The sequence below is a fragment of the Clarias gariepinus genome, chromosome 18 (assembly GCF_024256425.1).
Source record: "Clarias gariepinus isolate MV-2021 ecotype Netherlands chromosome 18, CGAR_prim_01v2, whole genome shotgun sequence".
Lineage (NCBI taxonomy): Eukaryota > Metazoa > Chordata > Actinopteri > Siluriformes > Clariidae > Clarias > Clarias gariepinus.
In genome coordinates, this window is record NC_071117.1 from 1800004 (window position 1) to 1823404 (window position 23401).

Genomic DNA, 23401 nt, shown 5'->3' on the forward strand with positions numbered 1-23401 from the left:
GCAGCCACGAATAATGAAGGTGTAAATAATGAATGATGAAATAGCGCCATCTATTGACGAAAGCTACACATTGAGCTTAAAATAGAAGAGTGATGCAGAATTTAATGGGTTCTTTTGTCTTTTCTTATTCAGTGCCTGACATTTAATTACTCGACCTCTGTGTACATTATCTGATGTGGAGATGTTTGTTGTTCGACCTGTCGGTTTATAGTACTTGGTTTGTCCTTAATTGTAATGTGTGTTTGTTAACATTTTTTAAATTATTCTTATTCTATATGTATAATATTATTATAATGATTTATTACTAATATAAATTATTATAATATAATTATATGTATTACTTATATATTATTAGTTGTATTAGCATATTTTTAATTTAATCATTTATTTAGATTGAATATTTATTATTTTGTTATGTGTGTGTTGATGTTTTATTATTAGATGGAATTTGTTTTATATCTATTAGATTATCTATTAATTTATGTTAATGTGACACAAAACAACTTCCGTACACTACAGTGCAGTTTAATCCTCCATTCTGATTGGTCAGAAGGTAATTTATTTAAATTAAGGTAATTTAAGTGAATTAAATTCAGTAAAATACAGACTTGTGTTTATTATCCTGTATCTGAGCCCTCACAGCGGGGCGAGTGGGTGACGACTCTGTGACATACTCGTTCAGCCAAAGCTACCGCTAAGGCTAGCATACCAGAGCACACCTCCTCTGTGCTTAACGTGTCCAACAGGTTTGCTCTCCTCAGTGATGCACCTACTTAGAAACCTGAAAGAGCTCTGGTTATAGGAGACTCCAGTGGTGTCAAAAGTATTCACATCCATTACTTGAGTAGAAGTATAGATACTAAGGTTTAAAAAGACTTCTTTAGAAGTTGAAGTATCAGTTTAAGCTTTTTACTCCAGTAAAAGTGTAAAAGTACTGGTTTCAAAACTACTTAAAGTATAAAAGTAAAAGTAACGTGAGGGTGGAAAAGCATTAAGGATAAAAGCTTAGGCTGTGCCACGGGCCTATATACTGCACTAACACCTCATAAACAAAAAGAAAAATGTGTTGTTGTTTTTTGTTATATTTTTTAATGCCCATAGTGATTTGGGATTCTGTATATGGCAATTGAAAGAGAATGCATTTAAGTACAATGCAAATACATTAAAGACCCATATATGTTTACTACTGAGCATTAACATGTTTCATGGAGAAGAAGATATGATAACTAGTTGCCTATAAGTATTTTAATGGTGCAAAAAGTCAAACTTCAGAGGCGTGTCATCAGTAACCTTTATTGGAATGTAAATGTACATCCAAGCTTAGCTGCAGGAATCTGTGAGCGTAACATACAGGAAAATTAGTGTACCCAGGGCAGTATTAGTAACAATTATCCTTGTATGGTTGTCTACAATAAACATTAGTGCTGTCAGAATGAAGGATTAATCCAAGTGATTCATCAAAAAAAAATAAAAATAAAAAAAAAATATATATATATACATACACTCAACAAAAATATAAACGCAACACCTTTGCTTCTGCTCAGATTTTTCATGAGATGGACTTAAAGATCTAAAATTCATTCCAGATACACAATATTACCATTTCTCTCAAACATTGTTCACAAATCAGTCTAAATGTGTGATAGTGAGCACTTCTGCTTTGCTGAGATAATCCATCCTACCATTAGGATGGATTATCTCAGCAAACTATACACTACCATTTAAAAGTTTTAGATCACTTGCAAATTTCTTTGTTTTTGTTTAGTGATTTATTTTCTACATTCTACAACAATACTGGGGATTTTAAAACTATAAAATAACACATATGGAATTAGGTAATTAGATAACAACAAGAAAAACAAAAGTTAGTTGTTATTATAAGACACAGAGGTCGGCCTTTCTGTAATAGTTCTTGCAAGAACAGTATTGTCAAGTGCATTTGCAAAATCCGTCCAGCACCATAATGAAACTGGCTCTCATGAAGGCCGTCCCAGGAGGGCGAGACCAAAACCTACCTCTGCCACAGACGAGAAGTTCATTTAGAGTTATCAGCCTGAAAAATGACCAATTAACAGCCCCTCAGATTAGAGGCGTTATGAAGTCTTTACAAAGGAGAAGTAGCAGAAACATCTCACCATTAACTGTTCAAAAGAGATTAATGCATTTTTTTGGCGCCTTCAAAAAGATTGCTCCTTCAGCATTCCTTTACAATGTAGAAGGAAATAAAAATCAGGAGCCATCATGGAGTTAGAAAGTGTTCTAAAACTTTTGAACGGTAGTGTAAATATATATATCTCATTCCTGTTCCCTTCCTGGTGCTGTTACCTTTTTCGCTGGTGCTTGGTTGTGACATTTCGCTCGAATCTTAAGTCTCTATCACCTTATCAACCGAAATGCTATTTTATTCAAAAGTCCTTGCTGGAGTGTGTGACGTGACGTCATGTGTAGGTGCGATGGATCTCGTACCAACCAATAGGGTGTCGGAATGGTGTGTTTATACTTCTCATCCCACCACAATCAAATTCGCTCCATCCGGATGACACGGTTTATCCGGATGTTTTTTTGTTTGTTTGTTTTTTGAATGACAAGCTAAAATAAAATAGGACTAATTTGGCTATTTTTAAAATGTAAGGAGTAGAAAGTACAGATAATTGCGTGAAAATGTAAGGAGTAGAAGTAAAAAGTCAGCTGAAAAATAATTACTCCAGTAAAGTATAGATACCCAAAATTTCTACTTAAGTAAGGTAACGAAGTATTTGTACTTCGTTGCTTGACACCTCTGGGAGACTCTATACTGAGACATGTAAAATTAGCCAGGCCTTTAGGGGCGGCAGTGGTTAGGTGTATCCCAGAGCACCGGACATAGCAGGTCATCTTAGGGCTCTAGGACAGAACAGGTTCTCCAAGATAGTAGTACATGCTGGAGCTAACGATATACGCCTTCGTCAGTCAGAGGTTAGTAAGAATAAATTTAAAGAGGTGTTTAAATTAGCGAAGGCGATGTCCGATGAAGTAATATGCTCTGGTCCCATCCCAATGAGACGTGGTGACATAACTTACAGCAGGTTATGGTCTCTGAACCGCTGGATGTCCAAAAATAAAAATAAAAATAATGTGGGGTTCATAGACAATTGGAAGACCTTTGAGGGCAAAACTGGCCTGTTAGGGCGGGACGGTGTCCATCCCACTCGGGAAGGTGCTGCTCTCATTTCCTGTAGTATGGCTCATAGTCTTAGAAAAGGCCTAGTTAATCGGTGACAATCCAGAGCCCAGGCCAGGGAGCAGACAGACAGGCTAAACCAACCGTCTGCTAGCTGCAAAGAGTCGTCACTCAGGGTTCATGATATTGAGACTGTGTCTGTTCCCCGAGCTAAAAACAAATTTAGAAAGACTCAGAAAGTCTGTTTTAGTAATTTAATTAACATAAAGACCACAAACTCGGATCATATTGAATGGGCAGCCGGCACCTATCGGAAGCTAGGACTGTTAAATATTAGATCTCTCGCATCTAAAGCAGTTATTATTAACGAAACTATCACAGACCAGGAGTTTGATATACTTTGTTTAACAGAAACTAAATGAAGCTAGTCCTCCTGGATACAGCTACATACACCAGCCTCGGTTAACTGGTAGAGGAGGAGGCGTCGCAGTTATTCACAATGATAATCTGGCTATCGTACAAAAACACGGACACAAATTTAATTCACTTGAAATTCTTTATAGTAACATAAGTGTATTTAACTATATTAAGTCAGCTCAGTCGATCCCGCTAATAATTATTTACAGACCTCCAGGGCCAAACACTGAATTTCTCTGTGAATTTGCAGATTTCCTCTCAAAGCTAGTCATTTCTGTAGACAAAGCGTTAATTGCTGGAGATTTACCTTCCGTTCATATCAAAAATATTAGAAAAAGTAGTATCAGCTCAAATATGCACATTCTTGCAGGAAAACAACATCCTAGAAGAATTTCAGTCAGGTTTCAGGCCCCATCATAGTACAGAAACTGCACTAGTTAAGATTGCAAACGACTTGTTTTTAGCCTCAGACCAAGGCTGCATCTCAATACTAGTCTTACTTGATCTAAGTGCTGCATTCGACACCATAGATCATAATATTCTCATAGATCGCCTACAAAATCATATAGGTATTCAGGGGCAGGCATTAAAATGGTTTAGATCATACCTGTCTGATCAATACCATTTTGTAGATCTAAATGGAGTACCGTCTGATGTAATGCCAGTGAAATATGGGGTCCCACAAGGGTCAGTTTTAGGACCTCTCCTGTTCTCAATTTACATGCTTCCCCTGGGAAACATCATTAGAAGGCATGGGATTAGTTTCCATTGTTATGCTGATGATACCCAATTATACATCTCAACAAAACCAGATGAAATACCCAAGTTGTCTAGACTAACCGAGTGTGTCCAGGACATAAAAGATTGGATGAACAATAACTTTCTTTTACTAAATTCAGATAAGACAGAGATATTGCTCATCGGCCCGAAAACCAGCACACAACAGCTTTCACAATTCAGCCTGCGTTTAGAAGGATGTACTGTTACCACTAGCTCAACAGTAAAAGACCTGGGCGTGATATTAGACAGTAACTTGTCTTTTGAAAATCATATTTCCAATATCACAAAAACAGCCTTTTTCCATCTTAGAAATATTGCCAAACTTAGGAGTATCCTATCCGTATCTGATGCAGAAAAGCTAGTTCATGCATTCATGACCTCCAGACTGGACTATTGTAATGCATTACTAGGTGGTTGTCCTGCATCCTCAATAAACAAGCTACAGTTAGTCCAAAATGCAGCCGCCAGGGTTCTCACTAGATCCAGAAAATATGATCATATAACACCTATATTATCATCCCTGCACTGGCTACCTGTTCAATTTAGAATTAATTACAAAATAGTACTACTTACATACAAGGCTTTAAATGGTTTAGCTCCCACATACCTAACCAGTCTTTTGATACGCTATAATCCACCACGTCCCTTAAGATCACAAAACTCCGGACTTCTGGTAATTCCCAGAATTTTAAAATCCACAAAAGGGGGCAGGGCATTTTCATATTTGGCTCCAAAGCTTTGGAATAGCCTTCCAGACAGTGTTCGGGGAGCAGACACGGTTTCCCAATTCAAAAGTAGACTTAAGATGCATCTCTTTAATCTGGCATACGCGTAACTCATCCCATAATCTCATACTCCAGTACACCTATCCTGAATGGCATCTACGCTAATTCTCTCCATCTGTTCTGTATTTTTCTACCCATCCCGAGGCATCTGGAGATTGTGCCAGCTTCAGTAGACAAAGGCCAACCCTGCGAGGTTTCTAAGGCGTCTTGAGAAGGACCTGCTCCAGCTAGATTCTGCTTTATGATGGCTGGAGCTACCATCCTGCTCCTGTGCTTCCAGTGATCCAGACCCCATCTGCCCTCTGCACCTACTGCTGAACTGAATCTACACAACTTCTGTTACTGTATATTGAACTTTCACCTGCACAACACACATGATGTTATTTCTATCTGTTATCACCCAGATGAGGATGGGTTCCCTGTTGAGTCTGGTTCCTCTCAAGGTTTCTTCCTATTGCCATCTCAGGGAGTTTTTCCTTGCCACTGTCGCCGTCACCCTTGGCTTGCTCATCAGAGACATTTCATTCATTTTCATTCATCATTCATTCATCATTCATTTCATTATTATTCATTCATTCATCATTCATTTCATTATTATCTTTTTTTTTTTTTTTGTGAAGCTGCTTTGAGACAATGACCATTGTTAAAAGCGCTATATAAATAAAATTTAATTGAATTGAATTGAATTGAATTTTAATATTCATTTTGAAAACCCAGAAGACCCTCTGAGAACAGCATTTATGTCCATACTGGACTTGGTAGGAGTAAATCAGTGTGTAGTAGGACCCACTCATAAAGCAGGTCACACTTTAGATTTAATAATATTATTCGGATTAAGTATAAGAAATTTATTCACAATACCACTATCTGAAGTTATCTCAGATCACTATCTTGTCTCAATTCAAGTGTGTCACAGTAATAATGTACACACAGCGCCGCGCTACCGTATGAAACGTACATTCACATCAACTACCAAACAGAGTTTTATCAGTAATCTCCCAGAGTTCCCAACTTCGATTAGATCACCGTCTGACCCCACAGAACTCGATATTTAGAGTCTGAACTATAGAAAAGCTCTTAGTGTAGCTAGATCAACGTATCTTTCCAGTGCTGAGGAATGTTCTAGAACAGCACGTGCTACAGGAGTGCAGCCGCAGTCCAACCTGAGGCACAAACATGGGGTTTAATACACATACAAGATTATTACATATCCTGTATAATGTTAAAGCCTTGGAAAGTCTTATAATAAAGCTGCTCTGTGCATGTGTGTGTGTGTGTGTGTGTGTTACTCAGCCTGACTGTACACACACACGCGCGGCGGTGTGCCTCCGCACACACGCACTCGAAGCCTAGCATTTACTCTGGGCACGCGCACTCGAATCTCTCGCTAAAGGTGGGCGATACTGCAAAATTTTGTATCGATCCGATACCAAGTAATTACAGGGCCAATATCGCTGATACTGATAACGATAATTTTTTATTTTTAGCACATAATATAAATAACATCTGCAAAATTATTAAGCAATCCTATAGTGTCCCTTACCTAGTTAAATTAAACACACACACACACACACACACTGTGAACACACACCCGGCACATTGCAGTTATTTGTTAATCTTATGACACTTTATTTGTAAAGTGTTACCATTTTTCAACACCGGCAAAATAATTTTACAGTTTTACAAAAAATACCACAGTTAAACTATTGTTAGTGTAAGCATTGTTAATTTGTGGTGTATATTACCCATGGTTATGTTTTGTTAAAATAACTATGGTGATGACAATACATGCTGAAGATCCAATATGACTAAAAACATCACCTTACCAGTGTTAGCTACCTGGATATTAACTCCCGTTACATCTCTTTACCAGTGTTGGATATTTCTGAGGGTGAAAGGACTCTGCCAGTGACTTCTGTCTCGCTGCCGGCGGGGCTCTGTCTGAAAGATGCCTGTGACCTTAAAATTTTTTAAACAATTGACAAGAAATAAGAGAGAAATAGAAAAAGAAGCAAGAAATAAATAAATAGTTTAACTATAAGAAGTTAGACCTTTTTTGTATAAAACAAAATAAATTAAAATTTAACTGCAAATAAAGAGTGGAATGAATGAAAAATGTCCAGAAGTGTGCAAATGTTGCAATGTGTGTGCAAATGTGCAGTGTCCATGGTTGTCCGCTCTAGAGTCTACAGTATTGGGGTGTGTGCACAAATGAATAATGTCTATGAGTGACCATTTCTGTGCAATGTTGCAAAAACACGGAGATGATTAGTCCTGTGTGTTAACCTGGTTGAGAGACCTTATCGCCTGCGGGAAGAAGCTCCTCCTCAGTCTGTCTGTGTTGGCCTTCAGGGAGCAGAAGCGCTTTCCTGACCTCAACAGAGAGAATAGTCCATTGCTGGGGTGATTAAAGGCCTTTTACAATCTTCCTGGCCTTTGTCCTGCACCGCTTACTGTAGATCGAGTGCAGGTCAGGAAGCACGGTGCGGATGATGCGCACGATTCAATTTAATTCAATTCAATTTTATTTGTATAGTGCTTTTAACAATTGTCATTGTCGCAAAGCAGCTTTACACAATCAAAAAAATTATTTAAGTCTGTATGGAATGTGAGTGTGCATGAATCAAGATGAGCAGATTGTCCCTGTTGAGCAAGCCGCGGGCGACAGTGGCAAGGAAAAACTCCCTGAGATGGTAAAAGAAAGAAACCTTGAGAGGAACCAGACTCAACAGAGAGCAGGAATTGATCCGCATTCATACAGTGTGTTAGGTAGCAGCCAGTTCAGCTATAACAGTTGATGTAAATTGATGTAAATATGGAGTCCAGGTAGTTATTGGAGACAATTGCAATCTTAAACTCTTGAGCAACCGCAGCCAAGTCAAGTCCTCAGAGAAACAGCTGTCAACACCAGTCGAGGCCAGAACCGTCTTTATGGTAAAGTGAAACCATCCCCAGACACCAGACGCATCCCAAAGAGACACACGGGGCATCCATGCGACGAGATCTCCAACCAGAAGCGGGGCACCAGGATGGGTCAGACAGGTCCAGAGGGCAGAGGGAGTCTGAATCACTGGCAGCTCAGGGACGACATGTGTAGCTCGACAGAGAGAGGGGAGAGAGAACAGAAGAGGGGAGAGCAGAAGAGGAGAAATAACAGTTGGTATGGTTGCAGTCACATAATCTATAATGTATATTTAGTGTAGAGTGCAAGCAGAGACTCCAGGAGGACTAACTATGACATCATAGCTAAAAGGGAGAGCCAGAAGGAAACACAGACATGAGGGGGAACTGAGATGTAAAGCAAACAATCACCTCACCGTCAGCAAACCTGAGTGATCAATGAGAGTGGGGAAGACAGCATCCAAACATACCAGTTCACCATAATACTCTACGTCCATGAGTCCCCCAGATCTGCTCCTTTACCTAAGGCTAATCTATTTATAAAAATGCTTGGCTAAATAAATAGGTTTTTAGCCTGGACTTAAACACTGAGACTGTGTCTGAGTCCCGAATACTATTTGGAAGACTATTCCATAATTTTGTGGCTTTGTAAGAAAAAGCTCCGCCTCCTGCTGTAGTTTTCATAATACGCGGTACTGACAAGCAGCCTGCATCCTTTGATCGAAGTAGGCGTGGCTGATCGTAAGACACTAGCAGTTCTCACAGATACTTCGGTGCGAGACCATTTAATGCTTTATATAAACCCTCTGTAGAGCTCGTCTGTCCTGCATGGTGCTGTTCCCAAACCAGGTTAAGATGTTTCCCGTCAGGATGCTCTCTATGGTGCAGGAGTAAAAATTCCTGAGCACCTTGGAGGGCAGTCTAAAGTCTCTCAAGCACCTGAGGTGGTAGAGACGCTGCCAGGTCTTTTTCACCACGGTGTTGATGTGACAGGACCATGACAGGTCCCGCGTGATGTGAACACCAGGGTATTGGAAGCTGTCCACTCTCTCCACTGGGCTCTTATTGATGATGGGGGTCTGGTAGTTCCACATCTGCTTTGTGTTAAAGTCCATTATCAATTCGTTTGTCTTGCTGACGTTCAGGAGGAGATTGTTCCTCTGGCACCAGTTCTCCTGATTTCCAACCTCCTCCAGGTAGGCTGTCTTGTTGTTGTCGGAGATCAGGCCCACTACGACAGTGTCGTCAGCAAACTTAATGATGGTGGTGGAGTTCGTAGTGGCTATGCAGTCATAGGTGTACAGTGAGTAAAGCAGGGGGCTCAGAACACAACCCTGTGGGGCTCCTGTGTTGAGAGTGAGAGAGAAGCTGAGACATGTCCGCCCATCCTTACTGCCTGTGGTCTGCCAGTTAGGAAGTTGGAGATCTACTTTCCACACAGCGCTCGGTTTTTATCTGCCAGCTCCATGATACAAAGGCAGACACGCACCTCGCTCTCACTCTCTCTGCAGCTGCTTGTTTTACGCAGCTTTGGACAATCTTTCTCTATTACACAAACGCGTTTTCTAAAAATCTCCAGCACAATCAAGAAACAAATGGAACAAAAGTTCACTAAAACACAAAAGGATCACTTAATATAAATTAAACATTAACACCACCATGTGAAAAGTGAAATATAACACTATTTTTCATAATCCTTAACGCTTCTTATCTCCCGATCAATGCCTAGTTTTTTTGTAAATATTCATACACATTTATATTTTTATCAGATAAAAAGAAACACATTTGCTAAATACAATTTCATGCGCTTTGTATGTTTCAGTGTCTGTGACTGTTTTTAATTAAAATCTTTCAGTGATCTTAACTGGCGTTAGATGAAACTTTAGATTTTACATGTAAAGATAAAAAACATCTCTCGTGTATCCTACTGTGATCGCTCAGACATTTTAATGCTGTATGTGTTTTAACAAGAGTTATTGGGTAGATTGCAATAAATTAAACTATATAAACTCAATAAACTCAATATAGTTTTCTACTGTATGTTTTATGGCCACATAACATAAGGTTCCAGGTTCGATTACCGGCCAGGCTCGATTCCCGTCTTTATGTGCATGGAGTTTGCATGTTCTCCCTGTGCTTGGTGTGTTTCCTAGCAGTCACTCTACTTTTCCCACAGTACACTCTGTATTTACTCACCACATGCAAAGCATATTGATTTTGTCACACACACACACACACACACACACACACACACACACACACACACACACACATATGCACATTTGTTTATTCTATTTAGTTGATTGTAATCTATAGGGGGGCAGCACAGTGGTGTAGTGGTTAGCACTGTCACCTTGCACTTTCAGGGTCCTGGTTCGATTCCTGTCTCAGTGTGCATAAAGTATGCATGTTCTCCCACCATGCTTGGTGGGTTTCCTCTGGGTACTTCAGTTTTCCTACAGGTGTGCATACAGGATAAGGCCGTATAAACGATGAGTGAGTAAGTAATCTATAGTGATCTCTCTCTGTTCCTCTTCCTTCATGTAAATGCTTTGGGTGTAGTACAGGAGAAACACTGATGAGCAAAGTGAGTCGAGTGGAGACGCTTCTGCAGAAATCAGGAACAAAACTAAAAGAAATTTGCAGAAACTATAGATCTTCTATAGTTTAGAGATGATTGATAATTGAGATGATTAAACAGTTAGAGACCATTAGTGTGTAAGACTGATCACTAGATTCTACATCTCAACCCTGACTGATGAAGCTGAGGGCGCACACACACACACACACACACACACACACACACATTATCATCATCATCATAAATAAACACTGATTGATAAACTAACCACCTAGAATACTTTACTCCCCTTGAAGAGAATGAACTAATTTCACTCATCTCTTCTGCAAATTCATCAACCTGTATATTAGATCCTGTACCGACACATTTTCTTAAACAGATAGTACCAGCAATAATAGAACCCCTGTTGAGAATAATTAATTCTTCACTCCGCATTGGTTATGTTCCAAAATCTTTTAAATTAGCAGTTATTAAACCAATAATTAAGAAACCTGACCTCGACCCCTGTCAGCTGTCCAGTTACAGGCCAATATCAAACCTCCCCTTTATCTCTAAGATTCTGGAAAAGATAGTAGCGGAGCAGCTATGCTCATATATACATAGAAATGGCATACATGAACTGTATCAGTCAGGATTTAGGCCTCATCAAAGTACAGAGACAGCACTTGACATCCTTGACAAATGACATCCTATTGGCCTCTGATCAGGGTTGTGTAACTATGCTTGTATTACTCGACCTAACCAGAAGATACGATACGAGCACATCACCCCTATCTTATCTTCACTTCATTGGGTTTTGAATAAACACCTTCAGTAGTGTTTTACAGTGTAGAGAGAAATAAACACCAGGAACGACCATGGAGTTGGAAAGTGTCCCAAAGTGGTTGTAAGAGCTCACTGCAATTTACTCCAGGAAACTTCCGGAATGTCATTAAGAGGAAGATGGAGGGTCACAAACCATAAAGTAAAGCCGAGCTGTTTGATGTTTTGTATTAAGAGCGGTATAAACTTACCCAACTCAAACACATCAAAGCTGTAATTACAAATCACCAGTATTATTCCACCAAATACTCATTTAATAATGTTATTTAAGACATTAGCACAATTCACTAACACATTATTTACATTTTGTTTTATTTATGTTATTAAAGCTCTGTAAATATTGCATAATCTTGAGTTATTTTGATGTGTTGTGATGATGGCATTTCCTTTAAGTATACACTCTAAATAACAATAGTTATATTTTAAATTTAGGAGAAATATTGTCAGCAGTTAAAAAAAAAAACGAAAAAAAACTGTTTATCTCACCAACACATGCAGCTGTAAGAAAAAAACATAAGAACTTGATTATTTTGTAGTGGTCTCTTATTTTTTTCCAGAGCTCAGTGGGGCAAAAAAGTATTTCTTCAGCCACCGATTGTGCAAGTTCTCCCACTTAAAAAGACGAGAAAGGCCTTTAATTTTATTATAGGTATACTGTAACTCAACTTGAGAGACAAAATAAGAAAAAAAAATCCAGAAAATCACATTGTAGTATTTTTAAAGAATTATTTTTCAAATTATGGTGAAAAATAAGTATTTCATCAATAACAAAATTTTATCTCAATACAGTGGAACCTTGGATTACAAGCATAATTCGTTTCGGAAGTGGGCTTCCAATAAGAAATAACAAAAACTTAAATTATTCATTCCAAAGCCCAAAAAAACCAAATATATTTCTATATTTTGTAATTTTTCATTATGCCCTTATTTGTACAGTTCATTTTACTAGTTAATTTACTTTCTTTAGTATTTCTCTTTATCCATATTTATTTTTTATGTATAAGTATTTTTTTAAGGTCACATATAAGGATTTAAGAATGCAGAGGTGCAAAGGTATATAATAAACTGAAAAGATAAACAACAAAAAAGATGGACAGCTATTCATTTAATTGTAATTTTAAATATTTATCAACAACATTAGTAAATACTATAGTACTGCAGAGTAGAATAACATTATAATGAATAGAGGAATCTAGATTATCCACAACCCATTCTCACTTTCCACGTCACTATGACATACATAGCCTGGACAAATACAGTCCATCCACATGTAGAATCATTACAAAATGACCAAGATCAGTAAGCTTCATTCTCAAGACATCAGGACAATGAAGTCTGCTGGAAGTTCCAGTCCCGAAATACACCGCCATCTGAAATCTGTTGGTGTAGAGGTAACATTGAGCACCATCAGAAGACATTATAAAGAACGGACATCACGCAAACGCAACCCTCGCAAAATTAATCAGTAAGTAGCTCTTCCTTAGACTGTACTATCACAAATTATACACTGTCATGTGTTTGTTAGGCTTTAAATGTCAAATATTTAAATTAATGTTATGCACTTATTTTACAGAGCCGTTGTCGCAGCCAGAGAAACCATGACTAGGCAAAACAAATAAAAATGGTTGCAACTGTGACGTGACAGTAGAGTGGACATCAGTGAGAGATCAATTCAGAGAATGAGGCAAAACTTGGTTGGAGATATGGAAAAACTTTGCATTGTCCCATGATCCGCGACAAAAACACAGAGATACGTCTCCAACAAGCTCAAACATGGATCGATGAAGAGAAAAGATTTCACGACATCATTTTCACTGATAAAACTATGATGGCTTTGGATCGCTTCGCCACAATGTCCTTTCGTAAAACAGGGAGACAAGTGTTCAAACCCAAGCCGAAACATCCTGTGAAAATTCATGTTTAGACTTGCATGAAGCACACTGCTGCAAGAACAGCCATCGCTGAAGAGGGAATTAACTGGGTGAAGACACCCGCCGAATCTCCTGACATGAATCCCATTGGAATGGTGTGACATGATCTGAAAGACTATATTCGAAAAGACGCAAAACCGACTACAAAATCAGATTTAATTAATTAATAAATACTGGTTTGAGATACTTACAGAAGAGGCATGTAATAAATACATAAATAAATTGTTTAAAGTCCTTCCAGTCGTGGTTAAAAATCAGGGTGGACACACAGGAATGTGACTGAACACTGCATTTATAACCCAAAAATAAAATTATAACCCATAAAATTTATTATATTAAACTTAAACCATTTTAAATTCTTTAATAATAAAGACAAATATAAAAAAGTATAGTCTAATGCTGTAAAAGCCATAAAAAAATAAAAGCTTTGAGGTGACCATTGTGTCCTATTTTTGTGTTAATTAGATTAAACTAAGTGAGATTAAACTGGGAGATATGTCTGCATTTTTATCGATAAATCTCATGCATTTATGGCCTTTTGATCCAAACGCTACCTTTTGTAAAGTGAAAGTACGAGCCACGGGTTTACACATGCCGATTTGAAATTAATTTTAGATTAATTTTCAAGCATGATTTAGGGCATCTCATTTCATTATTATAAACATAATTTAGGAATAACACTCGAGCGGGCAGTAGAGCTCAACATCCCTGAGCCTGAACCTCATTTAAATAAAAATGTAAATTTACAAATATTGTAATTAAACAACAGTAGCACAAGTTTAAAAAAATTATTTAGACTATAAAATATAATTCGACATCTATTTTAGATGTGCTGATACATTAGCTCAGAGCGCTTGGGGATTAACCTCCCACGTCTAGGAGGCATTTTGTAGGATCATCGGGGAAACTCCAAGTTTCTCCTAACTTCGGGTTTGTATCCCTAGATCAAAATGGCCAGATGGAGAGAAAAAACCAAACCCTGAGGTTGCCTTAAGATGTATGACCTTTCTGGACACCACCTCCTGGAGCACGTCCTCATCATCTACTGGGATGTCCCCATTCCAATTCTGTCTGGGCTACCAGCCACCCTTGTTCCCAGCTCATGAGCAGGTAGAGGACATCCCTCTGCCCACCACATTGTTCACCACTGTAAGCAGACATGGTTGTGGGCTAGAGAAACTTGCTATGCTCATTTAAGGCTTACACATGTTAAGGCTTCTAGATCCAGGGTAGGCTAGGGAGTCACGCTTGCTGCCAAGGTCATTCCCCAGGAACTTTTCCTGCAAACTCTCACCCTGGCTCATTAGACGGTCACCATTACCAAGTTCATCAACACTTGAGCTGTCAGAATCTCTCTTCCTTTCTCCATGCGGCAGATTAACATTCCCACATTTCCAGCTACGCTGTGTCATCTCCACAGGTTGATAGTGAATGAGACAGGTTTAGAGTGAGAGTGAGACAGGTTTATAATGAGAGTGAGACAGGTTGAGTGTTAGACAGGTAATCATCTCAAATTCCTGGATGCGGATGTACTTATGTTAAAGCTCAGTGCTCAAAAGTTTGTGCTTACAGCTGGGGATTTAATGAGAGCCATTCATTCACATCACAGTGCAATTAAATTTTGATTGGTCAGAAGGTAATTAATGCAGCCGCACATCACATTAATTAAATCTACACATTTTTCAATAAAATACAGATTTGTCTTCATTATCCTGTACATTTCAAAACCAGATGTTTTTTTTTCTGTGTTCTCTGGAATTCTTTCTTTTTTTTTCTCAAATTCTTTCCCCAATGTTTTCCCTGATTTTAGTCGTATCCAATTCCTCCCCGTCACTAGGGGGCTCCCACATTAAGCTTCTACTACCACTCCGTCAGGTGGGCGGCAGACTATCACATGTTTCCTACCACCCACGTGACGTCACTGACCACATCTTTTTAAACTGCTTGCTTACGCACCATTGGGGCAGCGTAACACACTCGGAGGACAGAGCTATCCGCTTCTTCTGCTTGCGTGAGCTCACAGATGCCCCTGATTGGCTGTAGAGCCGTCAGTAATGTGGGAGCCCAAAGTACCTCTCATCCCTCCCCTGTGAGAGAGCTCGGCCAATCACCTCTCTCTACGCCTCCGGCTGTGAGAGGTAACAGCATCACCTGGGCTCCGGAAGTCCTTCTGCTTCCAAATATAAATGTGTTTCCTGTATGAAGCTGCTGCATTTGTATATCTTTGCCTTCCTGATCACATGACACCACCATAGTGAGCGTTGGTAAAGGAGACTGATCTGAACATCACGACTCCATTCAGCAGCAGGTGAGCCCTGATCAGGTACGACTGCAGCACTTTACCTGGACCTGTTCTCCTCATCACTTTCTCACAGTGAAGATCTTACACACTGCTTTTATCACATACGCTTCACACCACACAGCCAGCATCTCTTCATCATCAGCATCACCATGGCAACCGTGTCAGTCCTGCTCCTCCTGCTCTCAGGTAAACACTGAACTCTTATCTCTACACGTTCAGCTCTGAGTGTGAAAGTTAAATCTGTGTCTGAACACAACACAGCAGGACAGAGCTTTGTAGATCTCTAACTACATCTATACCTTTTAATGTATCATAATTAGATATAATTACATGAAATGAAGAGACTTACAGGTTAATTATCTACACACACCTCAGTGACATAATACACATGTTCATGGGTTGTTGTATTATAAACAGTTTTTGATGCTTGGAGTCTTTAATCAGGTTTATGAGCTCCACTAGGTTACTGTTGTTGGGCCGTTGAGCGAGGCCTCTACCCCAGTCTGCTCCATGGCTGACTATACGCTCTGACCTCAGCTTCCTAACATGCTGGACTGAAGAAAGGAACCTTACTGTGCTGTAGTGTATATATGACAAATATAGGGCTATCTTAACATTCACCACAAGGGGCGCTGTCTTAATAACTGATGGCTTTAAACCCTGTTTTATTACCCACAAGCTGTAATGAGGACAGCAGACTGTAAACAAAGTGTACTGTGTGTTTATCGTCTGATATGCTTTAGGTACTCAGAGGGGAGGAGCTTTCTCTGGGTTTCATATTAATTACTTACTTTTCTATTAGATGTGAATGTAATACAATATTGTTTGACACTAATCTTTAACTAGTTGATGCTGCTTGATATCATATCACTGATACACACGAGGGTGAAAACTGTTCTAAATATAACATGGATGGTTCTAGTCAGATAAACTATATATTACAAAAAGTCTTTAATTCCTGCATTTTAAAATAATAACATTTACACAGCAGCCTGTTAAATACATAGTATAATCTAATTTACTCTTAAGTGGGGCAGTAAAGCTATTGTGTAATAACCCTTCATAGACACAACAGATCGCGTGCAGCATTGTGCTTATTCATAGAACATGACTGTAGATTTAAACTGATACCTCAACTTAGCAAGTTCCTCATTATATGTGTGTGTGTGTGTGTGCACATGCTCCGGGGCATTTAGGAACTCGTCTCATGGCAGCACTGTGTTGCACGAACAACAGAGACGGGAAAGTCGTGACAGATCTGATCATTCTGCTGCATTCTACTGGGAACAGTCGCAGCCGGTCAATAAGGGGCGCTGGGGTGCCGCCTCCTTAAAGTTAGGCAGAAAAGAATTCTACTTTAACATGTAATATTTAAGATAACTATTATTTATTTTAATAATAAAATAAAGTCATTTAGTCTCAATATTCTGCTGTAAAATAATTTATTTGGAATTTAAAAATTATCTCAACTGTATTCCCTTCATTTGTGTTCATGTACGCAAGGCGCCGGACAAACGAGCGTCTATGTAGGCACGTAAATTAAACGTAAAAGAGGGAGTCTGGATCACTGGCAGCTCAGGAACGACATGTGTAGCTCGACAGAGAGAGGAAAAGAGAGAGAGAGGGGGGGAAGGAAGAGAAGGAACAGGAGAGATAACAGTTAGGTATGGTCGCAGTCACATAATGTATAATGTAAATGTATATTTACTGTAGAGTGCAAGCAGAGACTCCGGCAGGACTAACTATGACAGCAAAACTAAAAGGGAGAGCCAGAAGGAAACACAGACATGAGGGGGAACTGAGATGTAAAGCAACCAATCACCTTACCATCAACAAATCTGAGTGATCAATGAGAGAGGAAGGACAGCATCTAAACATACCAGTTCACCATAATACTCTACGTCCATGAGTCCTCCAGATCTGCTCCTTTACCTAAGACTAATCTATTTATAAAAATGCTTGGCTAAATAAATAGGTTTTTAGCCTGGACTTAAACACTGAGACTGTGTCTGAGTCCCGAACACTATTTGGAAGACTATTCCATGATTTTCAAATTCAAATTCAAATTTTATTTGTCACATACACAAACATACACAGTACGAAATGTAGTGAAATGCATTATACGACTGCCATTGACCCTAAAAGAGAGTTAAATTTTACAAATAAGAAATAAATATGAATAAAAGAAATACGATAGAAATTAAATTACAAAATTAAATTAAACTAGGAAAAATAGAACTAAAAATGAAAATAGAAATGTGCTATGAAAAAATAGAACTAAAAATAAAAATAGAAATAGGATGTACAAAATAGAAATATACTGTGCAAATTGAAATATACTGTACGGTGTGTGCAAATATGCATGGAACAAAGTGTCTTAGTGCAGAGGTTATTAAAGTGTCTTTGTGCACTGGTCCAGGATGTAAACGTAAAACTGTAAAATGTAGTGTAGTTGTGAAGGTAGGTGTGCAAAGTTATTAAAGTGTCTTTGTGCAATGGTCCAGGATGTAACGTACGACATGTAGTGTATATATGAAGGAAGGTGAGCGTGTAATTGTCCATAGTGTTCATGGATGTAAGAAGATTGATAGATTTGACCAATTATGAAAATATTGTGTAGTTCTGCATAGTGGTGTGGTTGTGGTTGAGAGACCTTATCGCCTGCGGGAAGAAGCTCCTCCTCAGTCTCTCTGTGTTGGCCTTCAAGGAGCGGAATCGCTTCCCAGACCGCAACAGAGTAAACAGTCCGTTATTGGGGTGGCTGAGGTCCTTCACGATCTTCCTGGCCTTGGTCAAGCACCGCTTGTCGTAGATCGAGTGCAGGTCAGGGAGCTCGATGCGGATGATGTGCTCAGCTGATCGCACCACCCTCTGTAGAGCTCGTCTGTCCTGCATGGTGCTGTTCCCGAACCAGGTCGTGATATTTCCCGTCAGGATGCTCTCGATGGTGCAGGAGTAGAAATTCCTGAGCACCTTGGAGGGCAGTCTAAAGTCTCTCAAGCGTCTGAGGTGGTAGAGACGCTGCCGGGCCTTTTTTACCACGGTGTTGATGTGACAGGACCATGCCAGGTCCTGCGTGATGTGAACACCGAGGTATCTGAAGCTGTCCACTCTCTCCACTGGGCTCCTGTTGATGACGGGGGTCTGGTAGTTCCTCACCTGCTTTGTACTAAAGTCCACTATCAGCTCCTTTGTCTTACTGACGTTCAGGAGGAGATTGTTTCTCTGGCACCAGTTCTCCAGATTTCCAACCTCCTCCAGGTAGGCCGTCTCATCATTGTTCGTGATCAGGCCCACCACAACAGTGTCGTCAGCAAACTTGATGATGGTGGTGGAGCTGGTAGTGGCCACGCAGTCGTGGGTGTACAGAGAGTACAGCAGGGGGCTCCAGTGCTGAGAGTGAGGGAGGCTGAGACATGTCCGCCCATCCTTACTGCCTGTGGTCTGCCAGTTAGGAAGTTGGAGATCCACTGACACATAGATGAGCTGAGTCCCAGGTGCTCCAGCTTGGTGGTAAGTGTGGAGGGAATTATGGTATTAAATGCAGAACTGTAGTCGATGAAGAGCATTTTCACATAATTCCCCCTCCGAGTGTCCAGGTGAGTGAGAGATGTATGGAGGAGATGAGAGATTGCATCGTCCGTGGAACGGTTTGGACGATAAGCAAACTGTAGTGGGTCGAGTGTGTCTGGTAGTGAAGAGATGATGAAGTCTCTGACCAGGCGTTCAAAGCACTTCATCACTACTGAAGTGAGGGCTACAGGGCGATAGTCATTGAGTGAAGCAGGATGAGGTTTCTTTGGGACAGGAACAATGATGGACTCTTTGAAGCATGTGGGGATCACCGACTGAGATAAAGAGATGTTGAATATCTCAGTGAACACAGGTGCTAGCTGGTCTGCGCAGGCTCTGAGGAGACGGCCTGAGATGCCGTCTGGTCCTGCTGCTTTCCTGGTGTTCACTCTCTTGAAGGCTCTCCTCACGTCATGCTCGGTGATGATGAACGCGCTTCCGGTGCTGGCAGTGACTTCCTGTCTGCAGCCGTTAGCGCCGCTAGCATTAGCATCGCTAGCGTCCTTAGCTGCAGCCTCGAAGCGAGCATAGAAAGTGTTCAGCTCATCTGCCAGAGACACGTCTGCGTTTATCATACCGGATGTTGGTGCTTTATAATCCGTTATTGTTCTTAATCCCTGCCACAGGCTCCTAGAGTCACTCTGTTGGAGTTGTGACTCTAGTTTTCTCCCGTAGCGCTGCTTCGCCTCTTTCACCGCCTTCCGGACGTTGTATGATGCAGCCTTGTACAGTTCCATGTCCCCCGACGCGAGTCCCGTGTTGTAGGCAGCGGTGCGAGATCTCAGAGCGTCGCGGATGGTTTTATCCACCCACGGCTTCTGGTTGGGAAACGTTTTAATAGTCTTTTTTTCTACGGTATCGTCCGCTAATTTCCCGATGAATCCCACAACCGCTTCCATAAACACGCTGACGTCATCATCGGAGCTGTTTCGGAACATGTCCCAGTCTGCGTCATCAAGTGCGTCCTGTAACGCGGCCACCGATTGGTCTGTCCAGCCTGCGAACTCCCTCTAAACCGGAACCTTCTGTCTCAGCCTTTGTTTGTATTTTGGCATGAGGAAGATGGCGGCGTGGTTGGATTTACCAAACGGAGGGCGAGATTGTGCTTTGTAGCCGTCCTTGACCGTTGTATAACAATGATCTAGTGTCCTTTCGCCCCTGGTGGGGCAGGTAATGTGCTGATAAAAGTTTGGCGCTGCACGTTTGAGGTTGGCACTATTAAAGTCCCCCGCCACAATAAGCGCAGCGTCCCGGTGTTGTGTTTGTTGCTGTGTGAGTGCCTCATGCAGCTCGCATAAGGCAGTGTCCGTGTCCGCTTGTGGTGGAATATAAACGGCGCTGATTATGACCGATGTAAACTCCCGAGGAAGGTAAAAAGGACGACACATGATGGACAGTAGTTCCAGGTTGGGTGTGCAGGAGCGTGTGAGAGAAACAACGCTCGCGCTGTTGCACCAGCTGCTGTTCACCATTAAACACACGCCGCCTCCCCTTGACTTCCCCGAGTCCCGCGTCCTGTCCATGCGGTGAACCGAGAAGAACTCGGCCGGCTGGATGGCGTGGTCCGGCACCGCTGGGTTCAGCCATGTCTCGGTGAAGCAGAGGAGATTGCAGTCCCGAATATCTCTCTGGAACTTTATCCTGGCCCTGAGGTCATCGAGCTTGTTTTCCAGTGACTGGACGTTGGCGAGCAGGATGCTAGGCAGAGGTGTGCGGTGTGCACGGGCTCTCAGCCTGTTCCTGACGCCGGCTCGTTTCCCTCGGGGCCGCCGCTTCGCGTCGCGTCCTTTGTTGTCCCTCAGGATCTCACTCGGCCAGCTCGGATCCGGAGTTAAAAACGTCGAATTGTGAGTACATTGTATACCAATAGAAACAAGAGTGTCTCTATCATAACTAATGTACCCCATGGTGGTAATTTTGCCGGTTTTAAAACGCTGTAAACTAACTTAAAGAACAAAAACAAAGAAAAGGTGGTCGGAGCAGTCGCGACGGCAGCCGACCTCACCGGCGCCATCTTGAAACCTCATCTTGAAGCCTTTTGGGGCTTTGTAAGAAAAAGCTCTGCCCCCAGCTGTAGTTTTCATAATACGCGGTACTGATGAGCAGCCTGCATCCTTTGACCGAAGTAGGCGTGGCGGATCGTAAGACACTAGCAGTTCACTCAAATACTGCGGCACAAGACCATTTAATGCTTTATATGTCAAGAGTAGTATTTTAAAATCAATGCGATATTTCACAGGGAGCCAATGAATTGAAGATAAGATAGGTGTGATGTGCTCAAATCTTCTGGTTCTAGTGAGGACTCTCGCTGCTGCATTCTGGACTAGCTGAAGCTTGTTTATGCACCTAGTTAAACAACCAGACAGTAGGGCATTACAATAGTCCAACCTAGAGGTGATAAAAGCATGAACTAGTTTTTCTGCATCGTTTAGCGACAATATATTTCTTATCTTGGCAATATTTCTGAGGTGAAAGAATGCTATCCTGGTAATATTATTTACATGAGCTTCAAATGAAAGGCTGGAATCTATAATCACACTAAGGTCTTTTACTGTTGCACTTGATGGAACAGAAAGGCCATCTAAAGTTACATAGTGACCTATAATCTTACTTCTAGCTGTATGCGGTCCTATGACTAGAACTTCTGTCTTATCTGGATTAAGCAGAAGGAAGTTAATTAGCATCCAAATTCTTATGTCCTGCACACATTGCTCAACTTTAGTAAGCTGGTTTTTCTCATCTGGTTTTGCTGAGACATATAATTGTGTGTCGTCAGCATAACAGTAAAAACTAATACCATGCTTATGGATTATGTTGCCCAGAGGAAGCATGTAAAGGGAAAAAAGCAGTGGGCCTAAAACTGAACCCTGTGGAACACCAAACTCCACTAGAGAACATGCAGAATAATCACCATTTAAGTCTACATACTGATAACGATGGGTCAGATAGGATCTGAGCCAGGAGAGGGCTGTACACTTAATTCCTACTACATTTTCTAATCTGTGAAGAAGAATAGCGTGATCAATGGTGTCAAAAGCTGCACTGAGGTCAAGTAATACAAGCATAGTTACACAACCCTGATTAAAGGCCAATAGAAGGTCATTTACTACTTTAACGAGTGCTGTCTCTGTGCTGTGATGAGGCCTAAATCCTGACTGATACAGTTCATGTATGCCATTTCTATTTAGATATGAGCATAGCTGCTCCGCTACTATCTTTTCCAGAATCTTAGAGATAAACGGGAGGTTTGATATTGGCCTGTAACTGGACAGCTGACAGGGGTCAAGGTCAGGTTTTTTAATAATCAGTTTAATAACTGCTAATTTTAAATATTTTGGAACATAACCAATGCTGAGTGAAGAATTAATTATTCTCAACAGGGGTTCTGTTATTGCTGGTACTATCTGTTTAAGAAAATGTGTCGGTACAGGATCTAATATACCGGTTGATGAATTTGAAGAAGAGATGAGTGAAATTAGTTCATTCTCTTCAAGGGGAGTAAAGTATTCTAGGTTCTGATCTGACATCTCTAGATTAACATCTGCATCAATTACATTGTTCGGTTTCAAAACCTAAATTTTATGCCTAATATTTACATTATTTATTATTTAAAAAGTTCATGAAGTCCTCACTATTGCATGATGTTGTTGTGGAGATTTCTGCTGTGGTCTTATTTCTGGTTAATTTGGCTATGGTATTAAATAAAAATCTAGGATTTTGTTATTTTCTATAAGAGTGGAGAGATATGTTGATCTAGCTACACTAAGAGCTTTTCTATAGTTCAGGATGCTCTCCTTCCATGCTATTTGAAATACTAACAGTTTAGTTTGACGCCATTTACGTTCTAATTTCAGAGTGGTCTGTTTTAAAGAGTGTATGAGGTTATATCAGGAAGCGAGTTTCTTATATCTTATAATTTTTCTTTTAACTGGAGCTACATTATCTAAGGTATAACAGAACGGATCAATATTGTTTTTAAATATTTGGGCTTATGTGATTGGACCATTCTCAACGAGTCTCATTCACGCTCAGCAGATGGTTAGTTAATGTATTGAATAGTGATTGATGTGGAAGCAGCTAAATGTGAGATAAAATTCTGTAATTTCTTTGTTAAAATACCCGTTCGCAAGGCGATCGGACGAAGAAAGA

The 23401-nt window shown here is 40.4% G+C and overlaps 1 protein-coding gene across 1 annotated transcript in view; it reads left to right on the plus strand.

Annotated features, from left to right (window-relative positions):
* Window positions 1-15672: 15672 nt before the first annotated feature.
* Window positions 15673-23401, plus strand: part of LOC128506946 (lymphocyte antigen 75-like) — a 28539-nt gene continuing 20810 nt past the window's right edge. Inside the window, exon 1 of the mRNA XM_053477559.1 lies at window positions 15673-15865. Coding sequence (XP_053333534.1) covers window positions 15829-15865 — 37 coding nt within the window. The 5' untranslated portion in view covers window positions 15673-15828. The remainder of the gene's footprint in view (window positions 15866-23401) is intronic.